The sequence below is a fragment of the Athene cunicularia genome (assembly GCF_003259725.1).
Source record: "Athene cunicularia isolate RWA chromosome 6 unlocalized genomic scaffold, athCun1 chr6_part1, whole genome shotgun sequence".
NCBI lineage: Eukaryota > Metazoa > Chordata > Aves > Strigiformes > Strigidae > Athene > Athene cunicularia.
Genome location: NW_020799105.1, coordinates 25748510 through 25773836, shown reverse-complemented (window position 1 = coordinate 25773836; position 25327 = coordinate 25748510). Strand labels below are relative to the sequence as shown.

Sequence of the window (25327 nt, the reverse complement as noted above, 5' to 3'; positions counted from 1 at the left end):
TGCCGGAGATTTTGCAGCCCTTAAGGTAGGAGTCCAGGTGCTGCGGCATGGGGCCGTGGTTGGTGTTTGTAGGCTTTCATTCCAGGAGGAGCACAGCAGGTGGTGTTTGGAGGGGGCTACGTACGTTTTTCCTGGGACTGGTTATTGTATATATAAATATATAAACGTCTGCGTACATACATACATATGCACACACCTTGTCCTCCCTGCCGCGGGTGGGGTGGGCCAGGTGGCTAGAGAATATCTTCGCTCAAACCTCCAAGTACATGTTTTAAGAGTAATGGAAAGACAAGGCAATAAAAAACCCCCCAAATAATAATAATAATAACAAATGTCTTTTAAAATGTTTCTTGCTGTGAAAATGACTTTTTACTCATTATTAGGCCTGTCTCTTGCACCTGCTGCCATTTTTGCCTTTCCTTGCATCCCTTGTGGCCTCTCTGTTATCGAGATGTACAGCTTTTGTAGTCAGTGGAAACACTGAATAGTTTAACGTTTCGGGATGGAGATAGCTGTTGGTAAAGGAGAGGTACGTGTTCTTACCACTGCTTCCATGGAAATGCAATTAAACACTCATCGGTGCTTCCTGCAGAGGTTAACCCAGAGCACACCAGTATCTCCGGACTGGGAGGAGAGGGGACTGGCAGGAAAGACGCTTTGGGTTCAGGGATAACGGGATAAAAAGCTCAGTGCAATAAAAGCCTCACTCTGAAGTATACAAATGTGTCCCGTTAAAATCCAGTGTGGTATTAGAAAGGTGACGTGGTCCTTGGCACACACGTGTGGGGGTAAATAAAGGACTGGGGGAGGAAGAAGAGGTGAGGATGCCCGGGGAGAAGATTGTTTTTTCTTCACCAGTCTTGGCTTGTTGGGAATGTATTTACTGCACATTAAAAAGAAATCCTTTCCCCTCACAGATAATGGCAAAGAATCGAGTAGATCCTCCTGCCCACCGACCTTGATTTTACACGCGGAGAGGAAGAGTGCCCCCGTGGAGAGCGACGGCGATAAGGTCTGCAGTGGCATTTCTTCTTTTCTAAACCTCTTTAAACCATTGAACTGCACAAATCAGAGTCAGGATAAAGGACTGTCCTCTGGCTGGAGCCGTGCCGGTGATACGGGATTGTTCCCTACAGTCGATTTTCAAGAGCTATCTATTTAATTTATCTTGGTGCTTTATAGGAGCTCTGTCACTGTGGTGTCACAGCATCAGAGGAGGGATGCTCGTGGCTGGCTTTCTCCCCGTGCTGGAGGAGAAACGAGTCGATGCAGGGAGGGGTGAGAGTGCAAACGTGGAGGTGTGACAGCCCTGGATGAAATTCATCTACGGACAAGTTGAAGTGCACAAAGAGAATATCTGTGGGGTTTTCTTTTATTGTCTCGCTATGGTGGCAGGGACCCAGCTTAGAGCAGGGGGCAGCTCGTTGGACCTCGTGCTGCTTAGAGCAACCAGCCTCAGGTGCAAAGAAGAAATTTTTCATGGCCTTCACCTTTCTGGTGTTGCTAATTTATCTCTGCTGGGCCCTGCTGTAGCCCTCCTTTACAGCTAATTGCGCGGTCCTTAAATAAAACTGACAGGTAAGTGTAAACAGATAGCAAATAGGCTGTGCATTACAATGGGTAATAAATCCTATGTGTGCGCCACTTCATGAGCTTTTTATAAAAGAGCCCAGATTATTATATAAAGGAAGAGGACCTAAACTGTACTCCCAGCTTCTATGAAATGCAGACGTCATGGAAATGGCTAAAGCTCAACCTTTACCTGGGTGTGGGGTGTGGAAGAGCAGCTCGGGCTAAGAAACCAGCAGCACGGGAGATGCTGGAAGGCTCCTGGGAGCAGCAGGAGCTCTGTCCTGCGCGAGGAGGACCCACGGGCCCAGCTGCTGCTCACTTGATTTTCCCTTGGGCCGTTCCTGTCGCGCCACCGTTAGGCTCTGTGCAAGCGAACCTGCCGGGCGCTGGAGGTGTTCCCAAGTTTGCAGCTGCCTTGGTACTCGGGCACGTTCCTTAGGGCTTTAAGTTGTAAAATGCTTTCAAGATGAAGACCTCTGGACACACACTTTATTATTTTTTAATTAAGTACGTGGTTCTTGTGTTTTGATATCAGGTTTTAGCTAGGTCAGTGCCTTCCTCCCGCATCTTCCCCGTCACAGTTCGTTTCCATACGTTGCTACAATCAAAAGCTGTTTTCAGCCAGCAAAACACTACAGAGGGGGTTCGGTGGGGATGGGGGTACAGCCGGGTCCCCCCCATCTTCGGGGGTCACTGCCGAGGCCAGGGAGAATCGCTCTTACCGGTATTGTGACAGCTTTGGGAAGGGCTGGGGAGCCAGCAGCCGGTGCTGGCGGGATGGTGCTGAGCTCTGCGGGGCAGGATGTGCTCCCCGGGCTGGCTCGATGGCTCCCGCTGTGCTCGTGCCAGCGTTTCCCTTTGCTCACACACCAGGGCTGGCACGCGGGGATTTTCGTGCCACCCTGAGCCCTTCCCTTCCCGCTGCTGCCAAGTGAGCTGTGGGCATGGACAAAAGCGTCTCTGCTGGTTTTTCACTCGTACCGCTGTAAGTGGGGCAGCGTTTTTATTATTTGCTGTTTATCTGGGCTGTTCCCAAGGCAGCTGGTTGTTCATAAAACCGCTGGTGGAATAATGGCAGCGAGGGTGAGCCACTTCAAGTTAAAGGGGGTGATTTGTATAACAACAGCAGTCTGCTGCAGCGGCTTTATTTGTTGACTAATCTCTATCTGTCTTTCAAGGATCATTCTTTTAAACTAGTAAATGAGGATGACAGCACATCAAACGGCAACAAGCCCGTGGCATCCACTCCAGTGCCAGGATCACCATGGTAAGCAAATGCAATCAGACCTGCTAGAAGCCGTTCCTCAGGGTCGCTTCCCTTGCCAAGCACGCGTTAATGCTCTGGTACGTGGGGAAAATATGCTACCCTGGGTGTTAAGTAGCAGTGCTGGCTTCCAGCTCCTGCTGGAGCTTTTCCTCATTAATCATGTACTTAAGGAAAATGCAGGGAGGTAACCGCAAGCTCCCTGGGACGTGCGAGGTGAGGGCAGGGTGCTGCGGAGCCCTGGCTCAGCCGGCCACCAGCTCTGGCAAGAGGCAACTGGTGCTTTCCCTGTCTGGTGGTGTGGGCGTGCGTGGCCGCTTGCCTGCTCTGAGCAGAGCTGTGCTCCTTGGGCTCTCTCTTACACGGCTTGAGGATCCAGCTCGGATGGATTGAAGGGGAAATACAAGATCCGTGAGAAATGGTCTTACTTGTATTAGGGCCAGGTCCTCTTCCCCAGTTACTTCATTGGCAGCGGGTGGCTCATACTGGCTTGCAAGAATGGGTTGATTTTGAATCAGTGAAAACAGTTGTGTCTCGTGAGCCAGGTTTCCTGATCACGTTCCCATTCAGGTAACTACATGTCGGGTATCTAAAGCTCTTGTGTCATTTTTTAATAGATAAAAGCTTCCTTCTCTTTCTGTCCTGAATGGCTTAGAAGACTTTCTTACCTCATTCACCCATGTAATAACTAGTTTATACTCAGTGGCTGACGGCTACGGGATCTTCGGCTATGGCACTCCGTATAGACATCAGCCATTGGTATCGTCATATTGTGCCATTTTGCAAACGCAGTCCAGTGTCTTGCTTAATCGTCATAAATACGTGATTTGCAACAATCATTTCTGTTCTTGACAGCTGCTGCTCGATGGTGTAGTGCAGAGGAACCGTTTGAGTGCAGCAGTGTCAGAAGGAGGTCATGGTTTCACCCGTTCTTACAGAAAAGAGCCACAGCCAGGGGTACCCCTGGAGGGGTCTCACGGCACCCCCTCTTCTCCACAGGGTCTTCTGAGCAGGGAGGGGGCAGCCGGTACCTCCACCAAAGTGCACCGCTCTCACATCCAAACTTGTATTTCAATATCTAAGGAGAAACTTAACGTTTCTGGGTTCCCAGAATGTACTCTGGGTGTGAGAAAAGGCCTCCAGATCTGGGCCTTGGGACCAGAGGGAGGGGGCAGAGTCCTCACCCTGACACTTGTCCCCTGTTCTGAGGTGACAGCGGCTCGTCTGCCCCGTGACTCGTGATGGAACATGGAGCATGCTTGCAGGGTGCTTCAATCACAATTTACAGGATTTTTTTCTGGTAGTTTAAAACTAGGTATGCAACAGAAATTCAACAATTTCGGCGTTTACTTCGCTCCCCACCCGTAGGTTGGCTTCCTGCTTCTGCAGGGTGACATCACCAAGCACCTCTCATGAGTAGCCAGGCCATAGTTTCTAATGGCAGAAAAAATTTCAGCAGTGTTACTAAACCTTACCTACCATATGAAATACAGGAAACCCCCAAACTAATATCACCATGTTGTGCCCTTACTCCTTCTTAAATTAGGGTTTTCTAAAGGGAGACCTGAACACAGCACTGCCTGCATTTCCAGCGCGTGCTGTGTGACTGAAACAAAATACCACGCGTCCCCTGTGGATAATTGAAAGTGTTATTATACCAATGAGCAACAGGTGACGTGTTACATGGGGAAAGGGACATTAATTTTAAATTAAATGTCAAATTAGATTAGTCATGGAAAAGTGAAGAGGTGTCACAAGGGGCCCCGCGGTGTCTGACCTGGGGCGGCGGCACGCGGGACCCGGCGATGCTCAGTGACTAACGAGCAGCACCGACTGCTGCGCGCGTGGCCAGAGGAGCAGTGAGCTCAGCACCTGCTGCCAGGGGCAGAACGCACGTTTCCAAACCCCCTGGTTGTGAGCCCTGGCAGGGGATGGTCTCTCCTCTTCACCTCGAGTGCCAAGATTTTCTCCCCTCCTTCGGGATGCCCGTGGTGGTTGTGGGAGCGCGGAGCCGTGGCTTGAAGCTGCTCCTGTCGAAATCCCTCTCGCTGAGCCCTGCAGACGGGGCTCGGGGCTGGTGGGCCGGTGTTTTGGGGAGAACAGAGGTTCCCACAGCTCCAAGGTACAAAGTAAGAAGTAGTAATTAAACCTAATCATTGCATAACAGAGGATTAGAGCATCTGTCCTGTGAGGCTCTTCTGCGATCCAAACAATTTGTGTATTAAATAAGGAGAAAGTTATTAAAATAATTCTCCTGTCCGTGTCCCTGGATTCAGGGTGCCAAAACTTCTGTGGGGTGTAAGTGTGACTGAAGCCGTTGGCTGGGTTTGTACAACCGGCTTTGTGCTCCTGTTCCTGGGGAGGACACTGAACCCCACTGGACAGGGTTGCTGTGGTGTTGGGCTCGGTGACACGCTGACGCCCGGCAGCTCCCCCCAGGGATTCCTACACAGGTTTTGTGGTTTTCATTACGTGTTTGGGCAAGATCAATGGTGATGTCTTACCAGTGGTACACAAAGTATGTTGGATTATCTTATTACAGTACTCTGCAGTGGTAGAGCATTTTTTATATTAGCAGACTTTCCCCAGACCAGACTTTTGTTAAACCAGTTTTGTTCCATGCTTTTAATAACAGTTAAGCAGCAGAACTTCCAGTGGTAAAATTTGTTCCTTGCAGGTGTTTATGCTTCAGAGAGACCAACGTTTTCCCATGAGATGTGTGTGTGTGAGGAAGTCGGAGTGTGTATATGACGCCTGTTACTTCTCATCGTGATGTGGGCTTGAGGCTGATACTCTGTTTATTACACAAAGATTTAGTGACATAAAGCTTGAGGGTTTTGAATGTCTGTTAAGGGTGGTGCGATACTTTCACATTATTTTAGCCGATTTAAAATGAATGTCAGGACAAAAAGTTGAACTGCTGTCGTGCATATTTTAACTGACCAAGTCAAGAAACTGGGATTTGCACAGCAGCGTTTTTCAAATTCCAACCGGAGCCCGTAAAGATCAGCGGAAACCTCTGTGGCAGACCTCTGCGGTGGGGGGTTGTACCTGTCCAGCACAGTGTGTTGGGAGCTGGGGCGGTTGTCACGAGGATGCTGCAGGGATGCTGTGGTTACACCTCCTCACAGCAGCGCATCTGCGTAAGGCTCCCCGTGGCCACCCAGCCCTGCTGCCAAGGCTTCTGCCACTTGCTGCGCTCAGCCACGGCTTGAACACGTGAAATGTATTTTCCTGTGGCTTCTCTTGCTGTGAGCGCCACAGCGTTCCTCTTCGTCCCGTCGTTTTTCCCTTCTGTTATAGAATATTTCACCTACTGCTTTTTTTGGGGGTGTTTAGGGCGTTTCTATGGTGTTTCACTGGTATGGAGAGAGTTTTTCCACCCGAGGTGAGTGGCGTGGGCTGGCAGGGCCTGGGGCTGGCCCTCAGTCCGAGAGGAGCCTCTCCCACGCGCTGCAAAGAGGTGCAAGGAGCCAGCTGCGGGGTAATTTCTTGTCCGTGGGTGTATCTGACATTGTCTAAGCCTAGTTTATCACTTGGAATAGGTGTGTAGTCTGGACTGGAGATGACCGGGTCTTCTTCTTCAACCCTACAATGCAGCTGTCAGTCTGGGAGAAGCCGGTGGACCTGAAGCACCGCGGCGACATAAACCGGATCATCGAGGATCCTCCTCACAAGCGCAAGCTGGAAGCCGCAGCAAGTAACTAAAGCCCTGTGATTATTTGCCTCTATTTAAACTCAAATATCAAATGAAACCTGGTTGCTAAATATATTCAGTGAAAGTTTGATAACCATAATTAGAGTGGTTTTCCTTTTGAGATTTCATATAAAGTATTGCGTTAAAATTGATGTTTATTGCAGAATCCTTATTTTCACTGAAATGCTGAGCTGGGGGATAGAGCGTTCTCATTATTGGCAATGAAGGAACAGGTGGCTTCTTACACTGGATGAATCTTTGATGTATAAAATACATTTTGGAAGACGCTGTCTTCATGTGTTATTACACTTATTTCCAAGATGTACGTTGGGAATGCATTAGTAGTCCGTTATTCAGCTGTTCCACAAAAGCAGAACCGATGTAGCTAAGGATTATCCAACCAAGTTGTAGAGGGGAGAAAAAAATCCCAGTAGGAAATCTCAGAGTGCTCCATGGTTTGGTGGATGCGTGGGTGCTTCCACCGAAACGTGACAATTAGCGATAGAACAAGAGGGAACGGCTTTAAACTGCAACAGGGGAGGTTCAGACTGGACATTAGGAAAACAGTTTTCACAGACAGAGTGGTCCGAGAGTGGAACAGGCTGCCCAGGGAGGGGGGAGTCCCCATCCCTGGGGGGGTTTCAGGGCCGTTGGGATGAGCTGTGGGGGATGTGGGGTAGGGGAGAACTATGTAGAGTCGGGCTGAGGGTTGGACTCGCTGATCCCGAGGGGCTTTTCCAACCTGAAGGATTCTGTGAGTCTGTGACTCTGCCAGACCCCTTCTTCTAAACACTCTGGATTCCTGAAGGGGAGAGTCGTGGCTAAGGAAAAACACGTGGATCTGCCGTATCACCTTAAGTGGCTCAAAGTACAGGTTGAGAGACACCCCTTGGCTTGTCAGTGATCCACGGTGTTTGCTCTCTGGTCCTGCCCGGGACGGCCAGTCTGCAGAGGCAGTATTCCCAGCCTGGCTTTCCCATCCCACACTCCTCACCATGCCACGTTTTTTTCTGCTCTCCACACCGTAGTTGTTGGGTCCAGATTGTGTCCTGGTGACCAGGCGTGGAGCAGCCCGGCGTGCCAGCCTGTGCTTGCTGGTGGCTCCATAGTTTGTTCCGCCCCGTTTCTCACTAAAGATGATGCTTCACCATTTTTTGTGGCCTCCACTAGGGTTTGTGTTTCTGGGAGCTGCTCCGTGTCAGCGCTCCTTCTCTTTCCTGATGGGGGCGTGGGAGCGGGGTCGGGGAGACCTGCCGTTCCTGAGGGGAGCAGCTACGTGCGTGGCAGTCATCTGGGATGCTCCTTCTCTTGATTAGCTGCCTGTAATTCTTGAATATTCTGCTGCCCAGCAGCTTCAGTGGAGACCCTCCTTCAGCTGGCCTTGCTCTTTAATGGTGAGGTCTAGAAAAATGGAGAGTGGGGGAGAAAATGAGACTTTTGTCATTCGTTTAGAGTCTGTAGTATTTTCTAACTAGAAGTAAGGTAGCGCTGCCAGTCTGGTGCAGTGTCTGTCTTCTGTGCTCGGGCCATCGGGGACTCTAATGTGTGCTTTGATCCACGGGCACGGCTCCCAATTAGCTGCTGCAGAACAGGGGCTCTGAGGGTGCCTTTGTGGGCTCGGAACACTCTGTCTGCAGGTAGATAAAAGGGAGAGATAATCAGGATTTATGTTATCGGTATTAGCAGAAGTTGGCTGGGAAAAAAAAAAAAAGCTACAAAGAATGGTTTTTCTATTAGTGTAGTCCTTATCAACATGGAATGTCATTACATTTTTTCAATATAAATTTCGATCGCCAGATGCTTGTATGTATGTCATTTTTGTACAGGGCTTGAATAACTTCAGCTGAGTATCTAATAATTCCAAAGCGTATGCGCTGAAGTTCATTCTTCAGGAGAATAATACAGCACACGTTTTCTGTTACGGGATATATTGAAAGATCAGTTAATTACTGACAAGTGGGGATGAATGATGGCCAAAGACAAAACTGAGGGTCATTATTCATGGTCTATAATTAATTAACAAGAAGAGTCTAAAGTCATATGTGCCACTTCAAAAATCTATATTTTTTTTTTTTCTGCGTGTTCCATCCTTTTTATTTATTATCTATATGTACCACCAAGATCTGATTCACGCACCAGTTTCTTTATGACCATGGCTTTCATTGTTGCTAATAGTCTTAATTTTCCTTGATATATTTGGGACTTGCGGTTGCTCAGTATCTGATACAGTCATGTTATAATTAGTATATATTAGCTGCTGAGGTGAAGGGAATTATTTGTTACTATTTCTCTTAGCTTGTAATCTCGAGTAAATAAATAACACAAACGAGCTGTGTGTTTGCAACAATGGTTGCCAAATTTATTTAGCTTAGTTGCTGCTGCTGAGTTTTAATTAGGATTTTTAAATCAAAAGCACAAGAGAAGTTGGCAAGCGTAGTTATTCATGGGGTGCTATAGGTTATCTGTGCATCGCTCTGCTGAAAGATCAAGCGTGTTTATAATTTAGGCATAAATGAAAAATTACTCATTTATCAATTACGCTGCCTCCACACAGTATTAGTCCTCGGGGAGATTTATGAAGGTGTCGTGGCTCTTCACTGATGGTTCCCATCAGGTCGTCCCGGGGATGGGGCACACACCTCCCAGCGCGGGGATGGGGACGGGGACCTGGACGGAGGGACCCGCCGTCGCCCAGACACGGAGCCAGGATGGGGACGGTGTTTCCAGGACTTTCATCCCTTGATCTCCCACGTTCCCAAGTCGGAGCGGTCTGACAGCGGCGTGCAGCACCTCCCCCTGACAGCTCCCTTGTCCCATCCCCAGTTGTCACTGCTCCTCTGTCTCAGTGCGCTCACAGACTGACCCATAACATCCCTATTTCCCCTCAAAGATTTCTTGTCATGATTCTGTCCTATTGCAATGGCAAAACCCATTTTTATCTGTTCCTATTCCTCCACCTGCTCAGATGGTTTCTCTGGACATTTAGGCTGAGGAAATTATTTTTTCAGCTAATGAAAAGAAATCTGACATCCTGACTAGAGAAAACGACGTGTCGATTCACACTTGGTACAGTCCCTATTCAGAATCAGTTCTGGTGTAGTTTACTCTGTCCCCACAAATATATTGGACCCTTTAGGGTTCAGACAAAAGTAGGAAGCACGGTCCCTAGAAACGACACGGGTGAGCTCCGGGGCTCACGTGCGATATGTGGGTGCCATGTCTCTTTATCGAATTGCAAATCAGATTTTTGCGTGTGGCCGATGAATCGGAGGTGCTTTAACTCACCTGGTGAATGCTGGAGTTTCCTCTTTGTTCTGGATAATGAACCGGAATTCATGACATGACTGGGATTAGCTGAATGATTTAATTAATTGGCACTAGGCTTGATAGACCATCAGACTGGGGCAGTGCTCCACTTTATGATTTCATGGAAAGATTACTGTCAGGTAATGTTCTTCCTCAAAGCTTTAAATCAATTATTAGATTTTGTGCTCGGCTGCCTCTCTTCCCTTTCAAAGTCAGTTTATAATCTTATCAGAGGTCCAGCGGTGCGTTGTGATTCAGCAGGATCCTGAGTGAGACTGGAGATACCATTTGTCATGTTTTACCGAGTTTTCCACTGCACTGAAATTTCAAGTGCTGATGCTGACTCTAATCTTGCCCCATTTACCCAAGACAGCACGCCCACAGGAGCAGGACGGGGTGTCCCTCCCTCGGGGAGGGTGTCCCTGCTCTGGGAGACCCCGAGGTGTGGCAGGAACCAGCAGATGGAAGTCAACTCTGAAAGCAGGGTGTGTTCTATCACATTTCTTTTAGCTGAAGGCTATATGGTGGCTAAGATTTGGTTTTATAAATGCCTAGTTCGTGTATTTATTTTTTTTTCCCAGCAAAATTTAAAAATTATATAACCTTTTCAGAAATGTATGAAAGGTCTTGTCATAAAATGACTCAAATTTGAGTTCACCTTCAAGTAGCTGGAGAACTTCACGTAGTCGTTTGTCATCACCAGCGAGTTTGCTCTTTTCTGACAAAAATGTTGACTGGGAAAGGCTCGTGGCGTGGGCCAGGCCTGGCACCACTCCCTCATTTTACTCCCAGTGCATCCCGTCTGCAGACGCGGGAGGTGCCCCCTTGGCTTTTCCTTAACAGTGGTGAAATTTGGCAGGAACAGGATTGTGCTTGCCCAGTCGCCTTTAACTTCAGCTCTCTTAGAAAACACCATCAAATACTCTGTCATTTTTTTTTTTATTACCTTCAGAATTCATTAAAGTTAAGACCATCGCTGCCTCCGCAGGCTGCTCGACTCCTGATTAATAGCTTTAGAACGTCTCTGTTGAATTACATTCCACCTTCTGAGTTTGCACATTGCTCTTCCTACCTCTTTGTATTTTTAATTGGGCGTCCCAAAGAAGAATTTACCACGAGGTAATAGCTCCAGTGAATTTACGTTTATTTAAAACATTATTAAATTCATCTGTGTATTCATAACGCTTGTATATTCTCAGGAATGTTGAAAGCAAGCTCTCCTTGTTTTGGAATGCCGTTTATTTCTCCTTACTACCATTTTACGTTCCGGTCAGTAGAGTCCATTTGCCCCTGCTGTGTATTTCGTCCTCATGTGGTCTCTGTTCCTGGTCTTCCCACGCCACAACATTACAGCCGCTGTTTGTTTGGTTTATTGATTGTTCTTTTTTTGTGGTGATTTAGTATCTGCTTTGTTCAAACACTTAGTATAAACAAAAGGCAACATTTGCTGAACTAATAAACATGTAATTTCCCTAAAATAGGGAAATAAAAACGAGCTAAGAGTGAGATTCTTAAATTGAAACTTGAGACAAGTGGCCAAATTTCTGTTAGCTTCAGAGATCCAAAGATTGGACCCGTTTCCTAGCAGATGTCTTGGAGTTTCATCTGATTTCCGTTATATATTACATATCAAATTATTCAAACCTTTTCTCTTCATAACCTGTTCAATTCTATTTTTAATTTATTTTTCCATGGTTTCCTGAATAACAAGACATGTCTTCGTTATCAGACTCACACAAAGGGGCTGAGGTTTGGTGTTTCTGATATTCCCAAGCTAACCCCATGCAGTTTGATTTTTATGTTTCTCAACTAATTTGTGGCGAACTACCACAGAGTCCCCAGCACAAACCAAGCACTGGATGGACAAGACTTCTGGTGGTCCGTCCGTTTGAATGTCGATGGAAACTGCAGTTTGTATGCATGAAAAAGAAATTTAGATTCCAGAAATAAGTATCTGCTCCAAGATGCTTCACGTTTCTTATGACTGACAACGCAACCTCAGAGTCCTTCAAGGACGCGTGTCCAGCCCAGACAGGAGTGTAACAGTGCCTCGGAGCTACTCTGCAGCATCAGGAGAGCGGAGGGTGTCGGTACCTCCGCAGCCTTGCTGTACTGGTGGTTGAATTTCTGGAAAAGCAGCAATATATTTGCTTACATAAGAAAGAGAAATGGGCTAAAGAGGGAAGTTCTGGCACGAGTTAGCACAACTGAACCCTTCAAACTGCCAGGGCTGAAACAGTTTTGCAGAAATGTCTTTGGAGTTGTATTTTTAAGGGAAGGGAGGAGGGTCTATCAGGTGAGACAACAGCAAGATTTAAATGAAGTCATGTCACAAATGAACAGTTTTGTTCACAACATGGATGAGTGATTTGTCAGAGTGAAAATGGTTGATTTCGTTGCTTTCTCTTTCGTTTGGATGAAGGTGTTTCTGAGGATCTGATGAAATGTGTGTTATTTTTAAAACACTGTGGAGAGTGAAAGATAGTAAATACCTGAGCAGCGGCTAAAGCCAAGAAATGAAAGGTTAATCTGAGGAATTTGTATTCCCATTTATCTAGTTGAAATCTAATAACTATTTATTTCTTTTTAGCAGATAAATGTGTTAGTTCTTGTCCAGGGGATGAAAATGATGATCTTAGCATCAAAACTAAGAGAAATAAGTAAGTTCTAAAGTTTACTTATCTATATGTAATGTTGGGAAGCTAACGTCTGGTACAAATAAATGCAGAGAGATAAAATCCTTTTCTCCTGTGTGGATAACTAGACCAATAAGTTATGAGAGTCATCCTTAAGGTATCCAGTCTTCATCAAACTCCATGAATCTCTGTAATCTTCCGTTTCCCATGAACATCATCTATTTTTGTCTGAGTAACCCTTACTTTGAAATGGTTAAAATAAGACTCTAAGGTTATGTAGTTATTTCAGACTTGGCTAAAAGCTTTGTCTTCATTGAAATGAAGCAGGTTTGGTGTTTTGTTGTTTTTTGTTTGTTTGGTTTTTTTTTTTGGGGGGGGGGTTTCCCCCCCTCGGTATCAGAGTTTCCAGGCTGCTGGCTTAGAAATATCCAGAGGTATTTCTGGTTTTGTGCTTTTATTTGACGTCTATTTCCATGCGTGTTTCAAATTCTCATGAAGTAACAGGTGGAAAAACCCATGTGCCAAATAAGCAACTCCCTCACCCTTTACCAAGACAGCATGAAAATGAAATTTTGTTTTAAGGAGTACCGTAGAGACATTTAATTCTCTTTAACCTTTGGCCAGTAACTGCGTATAGCTGTTCAGGCGGGCTGGCTGTGATTAAGATACTGGTTTGGGCCACTGAAAAAATAAATCCGTAAAGTAAGTCTGCATAGGCAGTGTGTTATATTTTTGAGGGCATTGTGACGGGTAAGCACAACAAATTTCTGTATTTTCCAAGTGAATATATTGAAGATAAGTCTGTTCTCTCTTATCCTGCCATTCTTACCCTACTGCACTGGGTGGTTCTTTTGACCTTGTTAAGACTTCCTGCGGGTTTGTGTTATTATGAAGAAAGAGTCAGATACTCCCGAGCTGAATGCTCAGACTATTTAAGCATTTAATGTTTGGTATAAAAGAGTATATTTAGACTTTATATTTACTAAATATGTACTTTGACTGTTTACATAATAATTAGTATTCATAGACAGTATGAAAGCTTATATTTAGTATAAAATATTTAAGAATTCTTCTACTGACATCTGTGGGTCTGACGATAATGGGCTGCTATTATGACCTGTGCATAGAAGTGGATTTTTTTCCACGTGCTATTAAGGTGATTCCCTTTAGTGATTTGTTGAGAAAATGTGAAAATGTCTTTCCATTAATGTGCATAAATGGAATTCTAAAACCCCAGAAGCTTGTTCATAGCCCCCAGAAAAAAGCACTTACTCAAGGATTGCTGTGTCAAAGGGAGTTTGGGCTGCCTGGGCGGTCTGTCGCAGGCCAGGCGGTGCCGCCTCCACCGGCTGCGGAGAATAAGGAGCGTTGTCCCCTCTTCACAGGCGTTCCATGACTTGCTCCTGAAAGACTCTCTTGGGGTTATTCCCTTTACACTGAAAAGGCCACTGTCAAAATTATTAGGACCCAAATATGGACCACCCCTTTATATATTTGCAGAATTTATCTTTTATTATTTTTATTTACCTGCAGAAATGCGTTTTCATGTAAATTATTTTTCTCCCCGAAGCACATGGGTAAATACAGTTCAGGCTGGGCTATCTCAGCCCGTTACAGAGCTGCTGCCTGACAGCATCTTGTGGTATATATTTCCACATACATAGCTACATCTACCTACACATACGAGCATAACTCACGCAGCCATCCAGCTCCAGTCCCGTCTGCCATCCTGCGGCGGGTGGCGAGTCCCCCCGGCTGCCAGCAGCCTCTGCTGCAGCGTGGGCAGCGTGTTCCCCCGGAGCTGCCAGGGTGTCTCGGCAGAAAAGAGCCTCGCTGGGCTGGAAAAGGTCCTCGCAGTTGGAGGCAACACAGGCTCCTCTCTGCCGCGATGCTACGCCACAAAAGTCAAATAGCAGGTGATAACGGATGCGTGTCACCTGCTGTTTATCTCGTCGCGTGTCTTTATGCTGTGATGTATATTCGTATGGGCTGACAAATGATAGAGCTTTTATCATACTTGAGATTTGCGGCGAGATATGCATTGAGAGGATAGCCAGAGCTCTGAGAACCCCCTCTTAAGTTCTACCTTTGTTTAACTTCTAAAATAAACGTTTAGATGAGGAGGAACCAATTCTCAGAGGCAATTAGGCCTATGGAACTCAAGAGCAACATTTACATAAGAAACCAGTGAGATCCGGCTTGACAACACAGCATTTTCTGAGACTGCGTTGTGGTGATCTCAATTCCCCAGAAATTCGACCTGTGACCAAAAAAGCCATAAAGTGTTCATTTGTCTGTCAGCAGAACGCACCTCCCCAAACTGCTACATGATTTGTACGGCTGTTTTGAATTCTAAATTCTCTTTTATAACACGCAAAGATTTCCTGACATTTTGCTTTGTACCCTGAAACAATGGCAGAACACAGAGGTTCATGGATGGACCTTTAAAATACTGACCTTTCACCAGAGAAACGCAGTCTGGGTGCTTGTTTAAATGTATTAATGTTAGACCATAGCTAACAGTTCATGACATAAAAAAGTAAAATATTGTAGGATTTTCATTTCAAACGAGGATTTAGTTATCCTCGGGATAAAAATCACGTATGAACTCCTCTGCTATACTAAGATTGCCGTTACCGGGGCTGAGCCATCCCCCTGGGGACTGCGTGCTGTGTCCCAGCTGGGGATCCACGGCAGGGGCAACCTCCCAGCTCCGCAGCTGAGCCCTGCGGAGGTTGGTTGCCCGGCAGTTGGAGTCGCTGCTGCCAGCAGTGTCTGGGACCGATATTGTTGTTTCTAAGTGCTGTGGGTCTCAGCTGCCTACATCTGTGTGTGTCTGAACTAGGCAGCCAAAAGCAGGATGGATTTAAAACCTGTGGCCTGTAGTTCCTTGTCAGAAAAGCAGCCGAGTTACTGCGTGCCATGAACAGCAAAAGGGGAATTCTCAGGGTGTAGAGTCTACTCATGTGCTTTGGGTAGGAGGATGCACATCACCAGCTTTTTGTCTTCCAGATTGCACGTACAAGGTCCAAATCTGACTTTGTTCCCTCTGATTTGTTTTATTTTGGAATGGACAAAGTGCTGCTCGCTCCAGACTGAATCCAGAAGTGAAAAAAAGATTTGTCTTTACAGAAAACCAAACAAATTTTAATTTTGGTGCTGGACGGTGTCATGGTTTAATCCCAGCCGACAGCCAAACACCACAGAGCCACTGCCTCACCCTCCCTCACCCCAGGGTGGAGGGGTAAGGGTACGGAGACACGTAGGTTGAGCTAAAAACAATTTAATAATTGAAATAAAGTAAAATGATAATGATAATGGTAATAATAGGGAATGCAGATGAGTAATGCACAATGTGATGGCTCATCATCCACTGACCAATGCCCGGCCCTGGTGATCCCAGAGGAGAGAGAATCCTGAAACCCCCATCCCAAAACCCCGAGTGAGCTTCCCGACCAACCCTCCTCTGCCCGCTGCGTGTGACGTTGTATGATCTGGAATATCCCAGGGGCCAGTCTGGGCCCGTTGTTTTGCCCGTGCTCCCCCCCAGCATCTTGTGTACCTGCGCACGGGCAGGACAGGGGAGTTGAGAAGCCCTGGATTTCTTAGCAACAACTGAAAACATCAGTGTCTCCTCAACGTCCTTCTCATATCAAACCCCCCACTAAATCCAAAACGCAGCACCAGTCTAGCTACTAAGAAAGGGGAAAAAAAAAACCCAATTAGCTTTATCCCCATCAAAACCAGGACAGGCAGACAGAAAAGCTGTTTCTATTGCTGTCGTATCCACGTTAATAATTGCCTGTGCAGGCAGTAGGTTTCCCACCCCCACCCGCAGGCGGTGCTGCCCCTGACTCGGGGGGTTCCTGCCCCGGGCAGGGCTCAGTGCACTCAGCGAGCCGCAGGCAGGTTGTAGCTGGACGTTCCCAGCCCTGCGCTTGGCATCTGCAGCAGAACGGGAAATTGAACCCCATTTTTACCCCCGCATGGCCATTATTCACTTCTTTTTTGCAATGTCAACACTTTTTCTTGGTTAAGCATAACTCAAAGAGGAGGCGTCCCGTGCTTCCAGGGTTTCAGGTAAGAACAGATCTGCTGTTGGCTTCTCCCACTGTTTGCTTTGGTGGCAGAGCTGGCAGAGGACCTGGCCCGGGGCTGGCAGCAGAAGGCAGCAGCACTCCTCTCTGTCTCCTGTGGATGTTTGCACAACCTCTGCCCAGTGCTTCCAGCCAGAACCTGCACCGGGGCTCCACAACCTGCTCTTGCACTTCTATTTACATTTCCTTGGGGTGTCATGAAAGTGCTTAAAAATACTGACACCAAATCCTTACTCGGGCAATGTTCTGCTTGTACTCTCTACAAAAGAAGAGCAGTCTTCAGAGAAATGTAGGTTTTCTGGATTTTCTTTACAGAGGCCTCAGTCCCACCTGCTCCCAGTGGGTCACTCAGAGACCTGTCCAGGGGGGTTGAGCATCTCCCAGGATGGAGCCCCACAGCCTCCCCGGGCAGCCTGCCCCAGGCTCTGACCAGCCTCACAGTAAAAAACCTTTTTCTTATGCTTAGATGGATTTCCCTTTCAGTTTTTCAGTATTTCAGTCTGTGCCCATTGCCTCTTCTCCTTTCAGTGGGTACCACAGTTATACAAAACGTCTTGCCACCCAATCCACTTTGACATTTGCAGGATTCCAGCACTGTGTTAGGAGGCTGCCCCTACGCGTCCATCTGAGTAGGAAGTCACGTTGTTTGTTGTGCAGATTATTGTTATTTGCTAAAGAAAATTTTATTCTTTATTGTCATCTTTTGGCATGAGGAAAAAGTCCCTGTAGCATCATTTTCAGTTGTGTAAGGAGGACTGAAGGAAAGAGGGGCTCTTCTGGTGCTTGGCCGAGGGAGTCGTGTACTGTGTTTCTCTCAGTTTTGGCTTGGAAAAGCTCTTTGTGTGCACCAGAAATTGGATCGGGCTGTTCATGGATCATGTCACAGAGTAAAATTTGCTATTGTGATCTAAAAGTCACTGTCACTCCGCGAAGAACACCTTGATATCTCTCAAATCACTAGTACTGCAGCACCATTTTAGGATAAATGTAAGTGTAATGTAATTATTTGCAGAAGGAAGATAATACGCTAGAGCTCACATTACATACTGATCTAATTCATTTGCTCGGAAATAAAAAAAAAAAAGTGTTTTCCTATTGAAATTTCAAACTATTATTCTGTAGTGGTAAAATGGCATCAGTAGAAAATGCAGTCATGCCTAGTAGGAGGCTAAGAAATTGCCTTACTTTCATTATCCTCACTTGAACCTTGTGATTGTTGTAAGACTCCTGATCTTTCCAGTAAGAGCCTTAATTTGTACTGAACTCTCCAATTACTCAAATCGTTAAGAAACAGCAGGATGGACCCAGAGCACAAGCCTGATTTTGAGAGCTGAGTGAGCCAACTTCTCTGAAGTGGAAGGTGTCTCGTGGAGTTCCTGCCCACGGCCGCAGAGTGGGAACTGGATGATCTTTAAGGTCCCTCCCAAACCAAACCTCTCTGGCATTCTCTGAAGTCAGGGGTTTTACACCCCATCTCAAATCCCATCACCCTCCTGGAACAGACTCCCTCCTACCTTTCTGGTTCCCATCTAGTGAACCTCTCCCTGCAGATGCTGAGGGCCCACGGGGGCAGATCTTCATCCCTCTGAACAGTGGGGCAACGGGTGTTCGCTTCCAGCGCTGATGTTAATGGTCTCTGATAAAATTACGCAGATGTTTATCTGGTGTGAAGCAGTTCAGCTCCAGTGATGCCACTGATGATGTAGGATTGCACCTGAGGAGAACACCCCTCTTGTGCTGCTGCTGCTTTATGGTTAAAACTTGCAGTAAACTGCCCTTTCCTGAAATGAGCACAGCAGTGCTGCGTCCGTGCCGTTAACCAGGGGGTCCTGTAGGCAAAGGCACTCGGGCAATATCTATATAAGTATTTTCTCAGAAACACCTATTTATTCTAATCAGATGCAATCTTGGAGGAAGGCTGCCAGGGTAAATATAGACCTTCTGGCACTGACAAAGGGCAGGTTCCTCGCTGGTGCTCTATTGGCAGGTTTGTGCATGCGATGCGTTGCCGGATTGCTTCCCTCAGGACTGAGCTCATGGGGTGCATGGGAACATAAAATGAAGATTAGTGTTGACTTTCAAGTTTGGGGGCACAAAACCAGAGGAAAGACAAATAAACCAAGATGAGTCTCTTCAGTCACTCCTTTAAAGTCTCCACTCCTTGACAAATTTTATATAAAGCTGTCACTTTTCTGTAGCTTGAAATATAGCGTGGTGTTTTGCTGCTGAGTTGCTCTTTGATCACGCCGGTAGCCCATCCTTCCCCAGAACGAGCTGTCGGAGGTCCCTTGGCGGGGCCCCCACGCTCCAATAACCAGCTGCAGGTTTGGGTCAACTTCTGAGCTGTCGGCGTCTGCGCCCTGGCTGCTCCGCGTGCGCCAGGAGGTCCTGCCGGCCTGGGGGGCTTTCTGGAGAGGGTTAAAAATCCCCTCCCAAGTTGGCGGTTACTGAACTATTTTCTATCTTGTTAAAGAACAGAAGATTCCCAAGGTGATGAGCAGGGGAAGGCTGAAACGGAGGAGAGAAATGAGGAACCATCAGCACCTCAGATCACGCCCTCCCTAGAGGAGCGCATCACTCATTTCCGAGACATGCTTCTGGAGAGAGGGGTAAGGAACGCGCGCGCTCCCTCTGACGGAGCTCGTTTGTGAAAGCGGGGCCTCATCTAGGACCACCCCAGGAATCGTTCCACAGCGATGACTCGAAGGGAGAATTATGGAGAGGGGGTTTTCTGTCTGTTAACCGTGTGGCTTTGTGGTACTTCCCTGAGACTTTTCTTCGGGCTGCGCAGAACCTCAGCACTTTGCAGCTGCGGTTCCAAACAAATGACTGTAGACAGACCCAAAGCTACCCCGGGGGTGGTAGCTCCTCCGGCGCAGGCCAGTGGCTCAGCTGGGCATGGGGACCATTGCCACACGCCATCCCGGGGGTCCCACACGGACCCCTAGATGTCTGCAGCACATGATGAACAAAGGACAAAAGACATGTTGTGTGTATCACCTGACAACACCAGGCTCAGAAATATTCCTGACAAGCTCTTTGCTTTTTTGCTTTTTTTTTTTTTTTTTCCTGTCATGGGAGAGGTCTTATCGCCACAGACTCCAATGATCCCAGCAGTGGGAAGACAAATTCAGTCCCTGGCCGGCTGAAGTCTGCCCAGTCTGTTAGAAAAGGATATACTGGAGTCTCAGGAGGGTTAAAAAACCCCTGCCCTTTTCCCTGGACCTCCCTGACCACTCTTTGACGTCCCTGGGGAGATGTGGTGGTTCTGGCTGAGGTGCAGGAGCTCGGGGCTTTGGGCTAGTCAGGGCCAAGCAGCCAGCCAAGGCGAGAGCACCTGGAGCACCGTTGCCTCCCGGCCAGGGCCAGCGCAGACCTGGCGTAAAGGTTACGGGAGGGCTCCGAGTCACTGCGGCCACTTGGCTGTGACCTAACCAAGATTATGAGGGGATGGATGGACCATTAATTTAATTTGCAGACAGACGCTGACAGCACTATGAGCCTCACGACTAACGGTGAAACATGAATTACAGATGGTGTAATAGCATCCAGTGACGGATTTTGTAAAGAGCTTCCACCTGATTTTTGTTTTCTGTGGTAGCGCTTAGACACCTCTGTTGAACTGGCCGCATGAAGGTGACCGTCACAGTGAGGAGTTTTGGACTCTGTTGTTTATAAACATAAAATCACCTCCAGAAAAGTTCAGCTCACAGGGTCCCTTCTTCCAGAGAACTGATGATTTTGGGTGTGAATGGAATTAATAAGCATCCCAGCTTTGGGTCCTAATTCCACACATGTAAATGGGTGAATAATGAAGCAGTGTTATGCAGATTTTATACCTCCTTCCAACACTCCACAAATATGTATTCTATAGAAGTTCGTGCAAGTTCTGCAAAGAAAAATAAATAAGGTGTCTATTGTTAGGCAGTAAAGCCTATAAAATTTATCACTAGTAATCAGCAGACTTTAAAGGTGGATAATTAGAGCTTCAGAAGCTCAGCAGTAAATTATCTCCATGCCAGACCTGCTTTATTAATACATTTAGTTATTTATGCTTAAGAAATGCAGAAGTGCCATCAGTGAATGCTGGTTGGAGACTTCTGCTGGCAGATTTTAAGTCGGGGGGCAGTAAGTCAACGTTTGAAAGTATTAGGGCTGTTCTCTAATAGGATTCCTCAAGCGTTTCCAGTGCAAGAGTCGGACTTGCTCATAAGGAATTCAGGGTTTACAGTTTGGTTTTGCTATTATTTAAACATATATAGACAGTGGGCTACTTTGCTTTCACCCCGAGCGGTTTTTAAATGTCCAGACAAGCCGGTGGTTAGCACCTGCAGGCTGGCATTGCTTGGAATGCAGCGAGGCCATTAGTGTGATTTAATCTGATTATTTAAGGACTGTCTCCTGCCAGTTTCTCATCACGTTGTTATTCCTCAAGAAGTTACTTGATGGCATTACAAAACGCTACAGCTCGATGGAGTTCTTCAGCGCAGTTCTGAGTCTTCCTACATAAATTATATCCAGAAGTATGTCTATTGTAACATTTAAAAAATATATTTGATTTTTTTTGCGTAGCTCCGAGGCAGTGGCACTATTCTTAAGTCTGTGGCACATTTTCCCATGTAAGAATGTAATCTCTGATATCCTCCTGGAAGTTTAAAAGCTTCCACGAGATCCTGAGGGGAAGGGGAAAGTCCAAGCCTCTTCCTGGCTCCCTCTCAGCCATGGCATCAACATAGCCACGTTCTACAGTCTGTATTTCTAGGAAGGTCTTCTCCTTGATGGGATGCCATCAGTGAAACAAGCCTTTTTTTAAAGGATTCCAAAGGGTATTTTTTTCTCAAGATTTTACCTTCTTAATACTGGGGGAAAAAAGGGGGGGTTGAGGGCTCCTAACCCTCACCTTTCCATCTCAAAACAGTTCTTACAGCCTCTGCATTATCCTAAAGAATAAATAAAAAAAAACCCCAAACAAATAAACAGGGCTTTTTGCTGTATTTTTTCCCCCAGCCTTTGTTTCGGACAGACCCGAAGAGCCCCTTTCTTTAAGGACAAGCCACTGAGCCCCAGTTTTCACTGGGGGTCATTGGTCAGTTGAGGACACAGGGAAGGGGGCTCCTGGCTGGGGTGCGGGGTGGCCCTTGCTGCTGCCAACCCGGGTGCCTCCTCTAAGCCCTTCACTGCTCCACCCTTCTTGCCAGTTTTGGTGTGTTTCAGTAGCTCGTCTACCAGAACAACATCTCCTGAAAGCTGGGAATCCTCTGCGGATGAAGACAAACGCATCCACGGAAAATAACGGGCACTTTGCCTTTCTGTTCTTATGAATCTTTTAGTCAAAGCCAAAATCTCAACCAACTGTCGATGCTGGGCTTCTAGAGTGAGTTAAAAATAACATCAGCTATTCAGATCGGTGTCCCTTCACTTCTAAACATACTGCTCAAGCTCGGTATGTTGAATTTTTGTGAGTTTTTTCCCTGTACGTCGCACTCTGGTTAAAAGCAGGAGCTGAGATCTGGAAACCCACAAGCTCAGATCCCTTCTCCTTTTCGTCTGTGGAGATACCAGGTCACAGAAATCTTTATTTATTCTAAGAAGTGATGTCACCCCCACCATTCCCACTGCAAGTGTTCCTTGGTTGGATGTCCCATAGGAGGGAAGACGACCACAATACATATTGGGAGATTAGTCAGAATTTTTATATTTTATGAGCATTTGCACATAAAAATGAGTATCTTGAAGAGGGTATGATGTGTAGCTAGAATTAATTGTTAAATATCAGTAGCCAACATTTATTTTAGGTCTATGTCTGCAGTATGTGAAAGGTGGTAATTACTAAATTAAAAAATCATAAACAGGAAACATTACACAAAAAATTAACCCGAGCTTAACTAGCTTTAAATTCAAACCAGCCTTTGTACTGGGAACAAAGCTGATGTCCAAGAGAGGATATAAAAGACACCCGGAATAAAAAGATTCCCGCTGCTGATCCTTCTGAGGGTGGAAAAGCCCAAACCTCAGGCCTTGGCCGCCAGCGTGGGTGCGGAGGGAGAACCGCAGGCTGCGGGAGGACGGCGTTTGGAGGAGGCAGCCCTGAGTCGCTGCACATCTGGAAAGCTGCCCTCAACTCTGAAATTTCCAGTTTTGAACCACTCTTAAGAGGAAACCCAGTCTATTGAAGGCCACTTTGCTTCTGCAGAGCTTTCCTGCTTGAGTGTTAATTACTCTATTTTAATTATACTTCACATACTTAATTTTTTAAGTGAATTTACTCTTCTTTGTAATTAGATGGAGTGATTAGAATATTTTATGTTGCTCCGGAGTTGTCTTTAACAAGGTAATTAACAGGGATGCTGTACAAGGTGCCGGAATCAGGCTGGGGATTTCAGTCCGATGTTCCCAGGGTCGTTCTGTAAAAGCCCCAGGCGACAGGGACTGGGCAAGTGAGGGACCTGCTGGGGTTCACGGTGGTCCTTAGGGCCCACTCACCCTAAAGAGGTTTCAGAGAAAACAGAGGCACCTCTGTAGGGTGTGTGTGCCTTGACGGCCTCATTTGGGTTATAATTTAAGTTTTGGAGAGGAGGGAAGATAACGCTGAGATAATTGAGCTTAAATGGAAATTGAGGCTTCTTGTGTACAAAGGGGATAATAAAATGGGTATTTTCCTTTCCGCTACAGATTCTTTCCATCAAAATTGTGGCAGGAGATTCTCCTAGATACTCAGTGAGGTGTCCTAGAGCAAATCAATACTAATGGTGTGGGGGCGACCAGAGCATTGCCAGACACAGATTAAAATTCAGCTTCCAACCGCTCTGAGGCATCCTTTGGAGGGTTCATTAGCTTTCTGAACTGCTCTTTTGCTTCACCTTGGAACATTTCCTTCTTTCACATCCTTATTAAAATTCCTTAATGCAACTGTGTTTGTGTACTTCACAGGTCTCAGCATTTTCTACATGGGAAAAGGAGTTACACAAAATAGTGTTTGATCCACGCTACCTTCTGCTAAATTCAGAAGAACGTAAACAGGTGAGCATGACCTCGAGCGTAGCTTCTGACTGTCAGCAAAGAGCTCCCAGATTAACCGTAGTAACGGAGTAGTTACCTTGGTAGGGTAGATAGAATTGCATAAAATTAAAATTTCATTTTTGAGTTTTTCAGCGAGACTCAGGATTTAGGCTCTGCTCACAAGGAAGCGCTGTCTCCTTTGCAAAGCGAGTGGTGACAAGTGAGTTTGCAGACAGAGATGAGCTACGGACTCTTGGGTTGTAGGAACAACTCCCACTGAGTCTGGGCAGCCGGGCTCTAGAAAGGGAAACGGCCGTAAGGTAATGTTTCCATGCTGAATTATTTAAATACTGTAGAGAGAGTACTTCATTTTTATTACTTAGAGTATTTTCGAGGAGCTTGGCCATATTTACTGCTGTATTTTGCAATAACCAAACTTGCCAGACCTAAAGGGATCGAGCACCGTGGCTAGGCCAATGTCTGTTTGAAAGGGTTCGGGTTTTTTGGGCGCGCTGCAGAGGGAAGTGGACTTCTGCTGCCTTGTTTGTTTTGGCATTAATTGTCATGTAAAAGGACCCGAGGGCTGCAGGTTAGCCTAAAAAATTTAGGATAGAGACGCAGGGATGTTGCAGAGAAGGTGAGCACTTCTATTCTGCAGTTATTTTTCTTCCTTACCAGTCTTTTGTCATCCTGGAGAAGGAAGAATTTTGAATATGGACTTGTCCATTTTTTTAAATAAACGCAATGAGAAATGTACTTATTCCTATTCCATTGCGCTGGGGCCCATATTGTCTTGTGATTCTCCAGAGACCTTCCCGTAGGTATTTACTGAGGGACTGGGCACATACATCTTCATATACTCCCTTTCCAATATTTTCTTTCCTAAGGAAGAAAAGAGAAATAAAACAATAAGGAATTATGGGAAGGAAAATGTAAGAGAAACTGCTAGAATGGAAAATATTACTAAACAAGACACCAAGCAGGGAGTTTTGTATTTATTTCAGGGAATCAGCAAGGGCAAAACCTAGACCTTGATGAGTCCATCAAGATGCATTACTTCTTTCACTTTATCAGCCTTGGAGATGATATAATAAAAATACATCATGAATAGACGTGATATAATGTGCTTGGAGCACTGCTGAGTGGGACCTCGTTTGTGGGATATATTTAATCCTCAAGGAAAGGGTTATGGAAAGCGGGTGCATGGCAGTCCTGTAGGTAGAAACCCGTAGTCAGGTGGAGGTTGGCTCCGAGGGGGACAGTAATACAGGCTCAGAGCTAAGGTGGAAGAGAACAATTGTTAGTTGCTCTTCTCCAGAACAGGGTTAAAAAAACAGCAAGCTTGGGAGGGGGTGCCAGGTGTGTAATATATTTTATCTACTAAGCTTGAAGTTAAGATTTCTAGACATAGTGCCATTTAATTGGACCCCACTTTTCTCCAAGAAGTAGTTTAAGAAGAAAGTTAGACTCGGACAAGAGTAGGTGCCTGATTTAATGAAAGTACTTCTTGAAGTGCAACTCAAGTTAGTGGAAGACATTATTTAGGGTTATGGAAACATTTATTATACCTTCACGGATGCTGACTGCGTGGCCTGAATAGCGAGTTTATATTGGAGGGGATTGGAGATGGGAAGTGAGTCATGGTGAAAGTGATGAATGAATGAATGAATGAATGAATGAATGAATGAATGAACGAATGAATGAATGAATGAATGAATGAATGAATGGGAGAGGAGAGGAGAGGAGAGGAGAGGAG

The 25327-nt window shown here is 46.2% G+C and overlaps 1 protein-coding gene across 1 annotated transcript in view; it reads left to right on the top strand.

The window, feature by feature from the left end:
* TCERG1L (transcription elongation regulator 1 like) overlaps positions 1–25327 on the top strand; it is a gene marked incomplete at its 5' end in the record, with an annotated part of 91039 nt that overhangs the window by 60387 nt on the left and 5325 nt on the right. The window contains 6 exons of the mRNA XM_026851568.1: positions 918–1012; positions 2751–2839; positions 6382–6536; positions 12430–12499; positions 19046–19181; positions 23503–23592. Of these exons, the coding sequence (XP_026707369.1) occupies positions 918–1012; positions 2751–2839; positions 6382–6536; positions 12430–12499; positions 19046–19181; positions 23503–23592 (635 nt within the window). The remainder of the gene's footprint in view (positions 1–917; positions 1013–2750; positions 2840–6381; positions 6537–12429; positions 12500–19045; positions 19182–23502; positions 23593–25327) is intronic.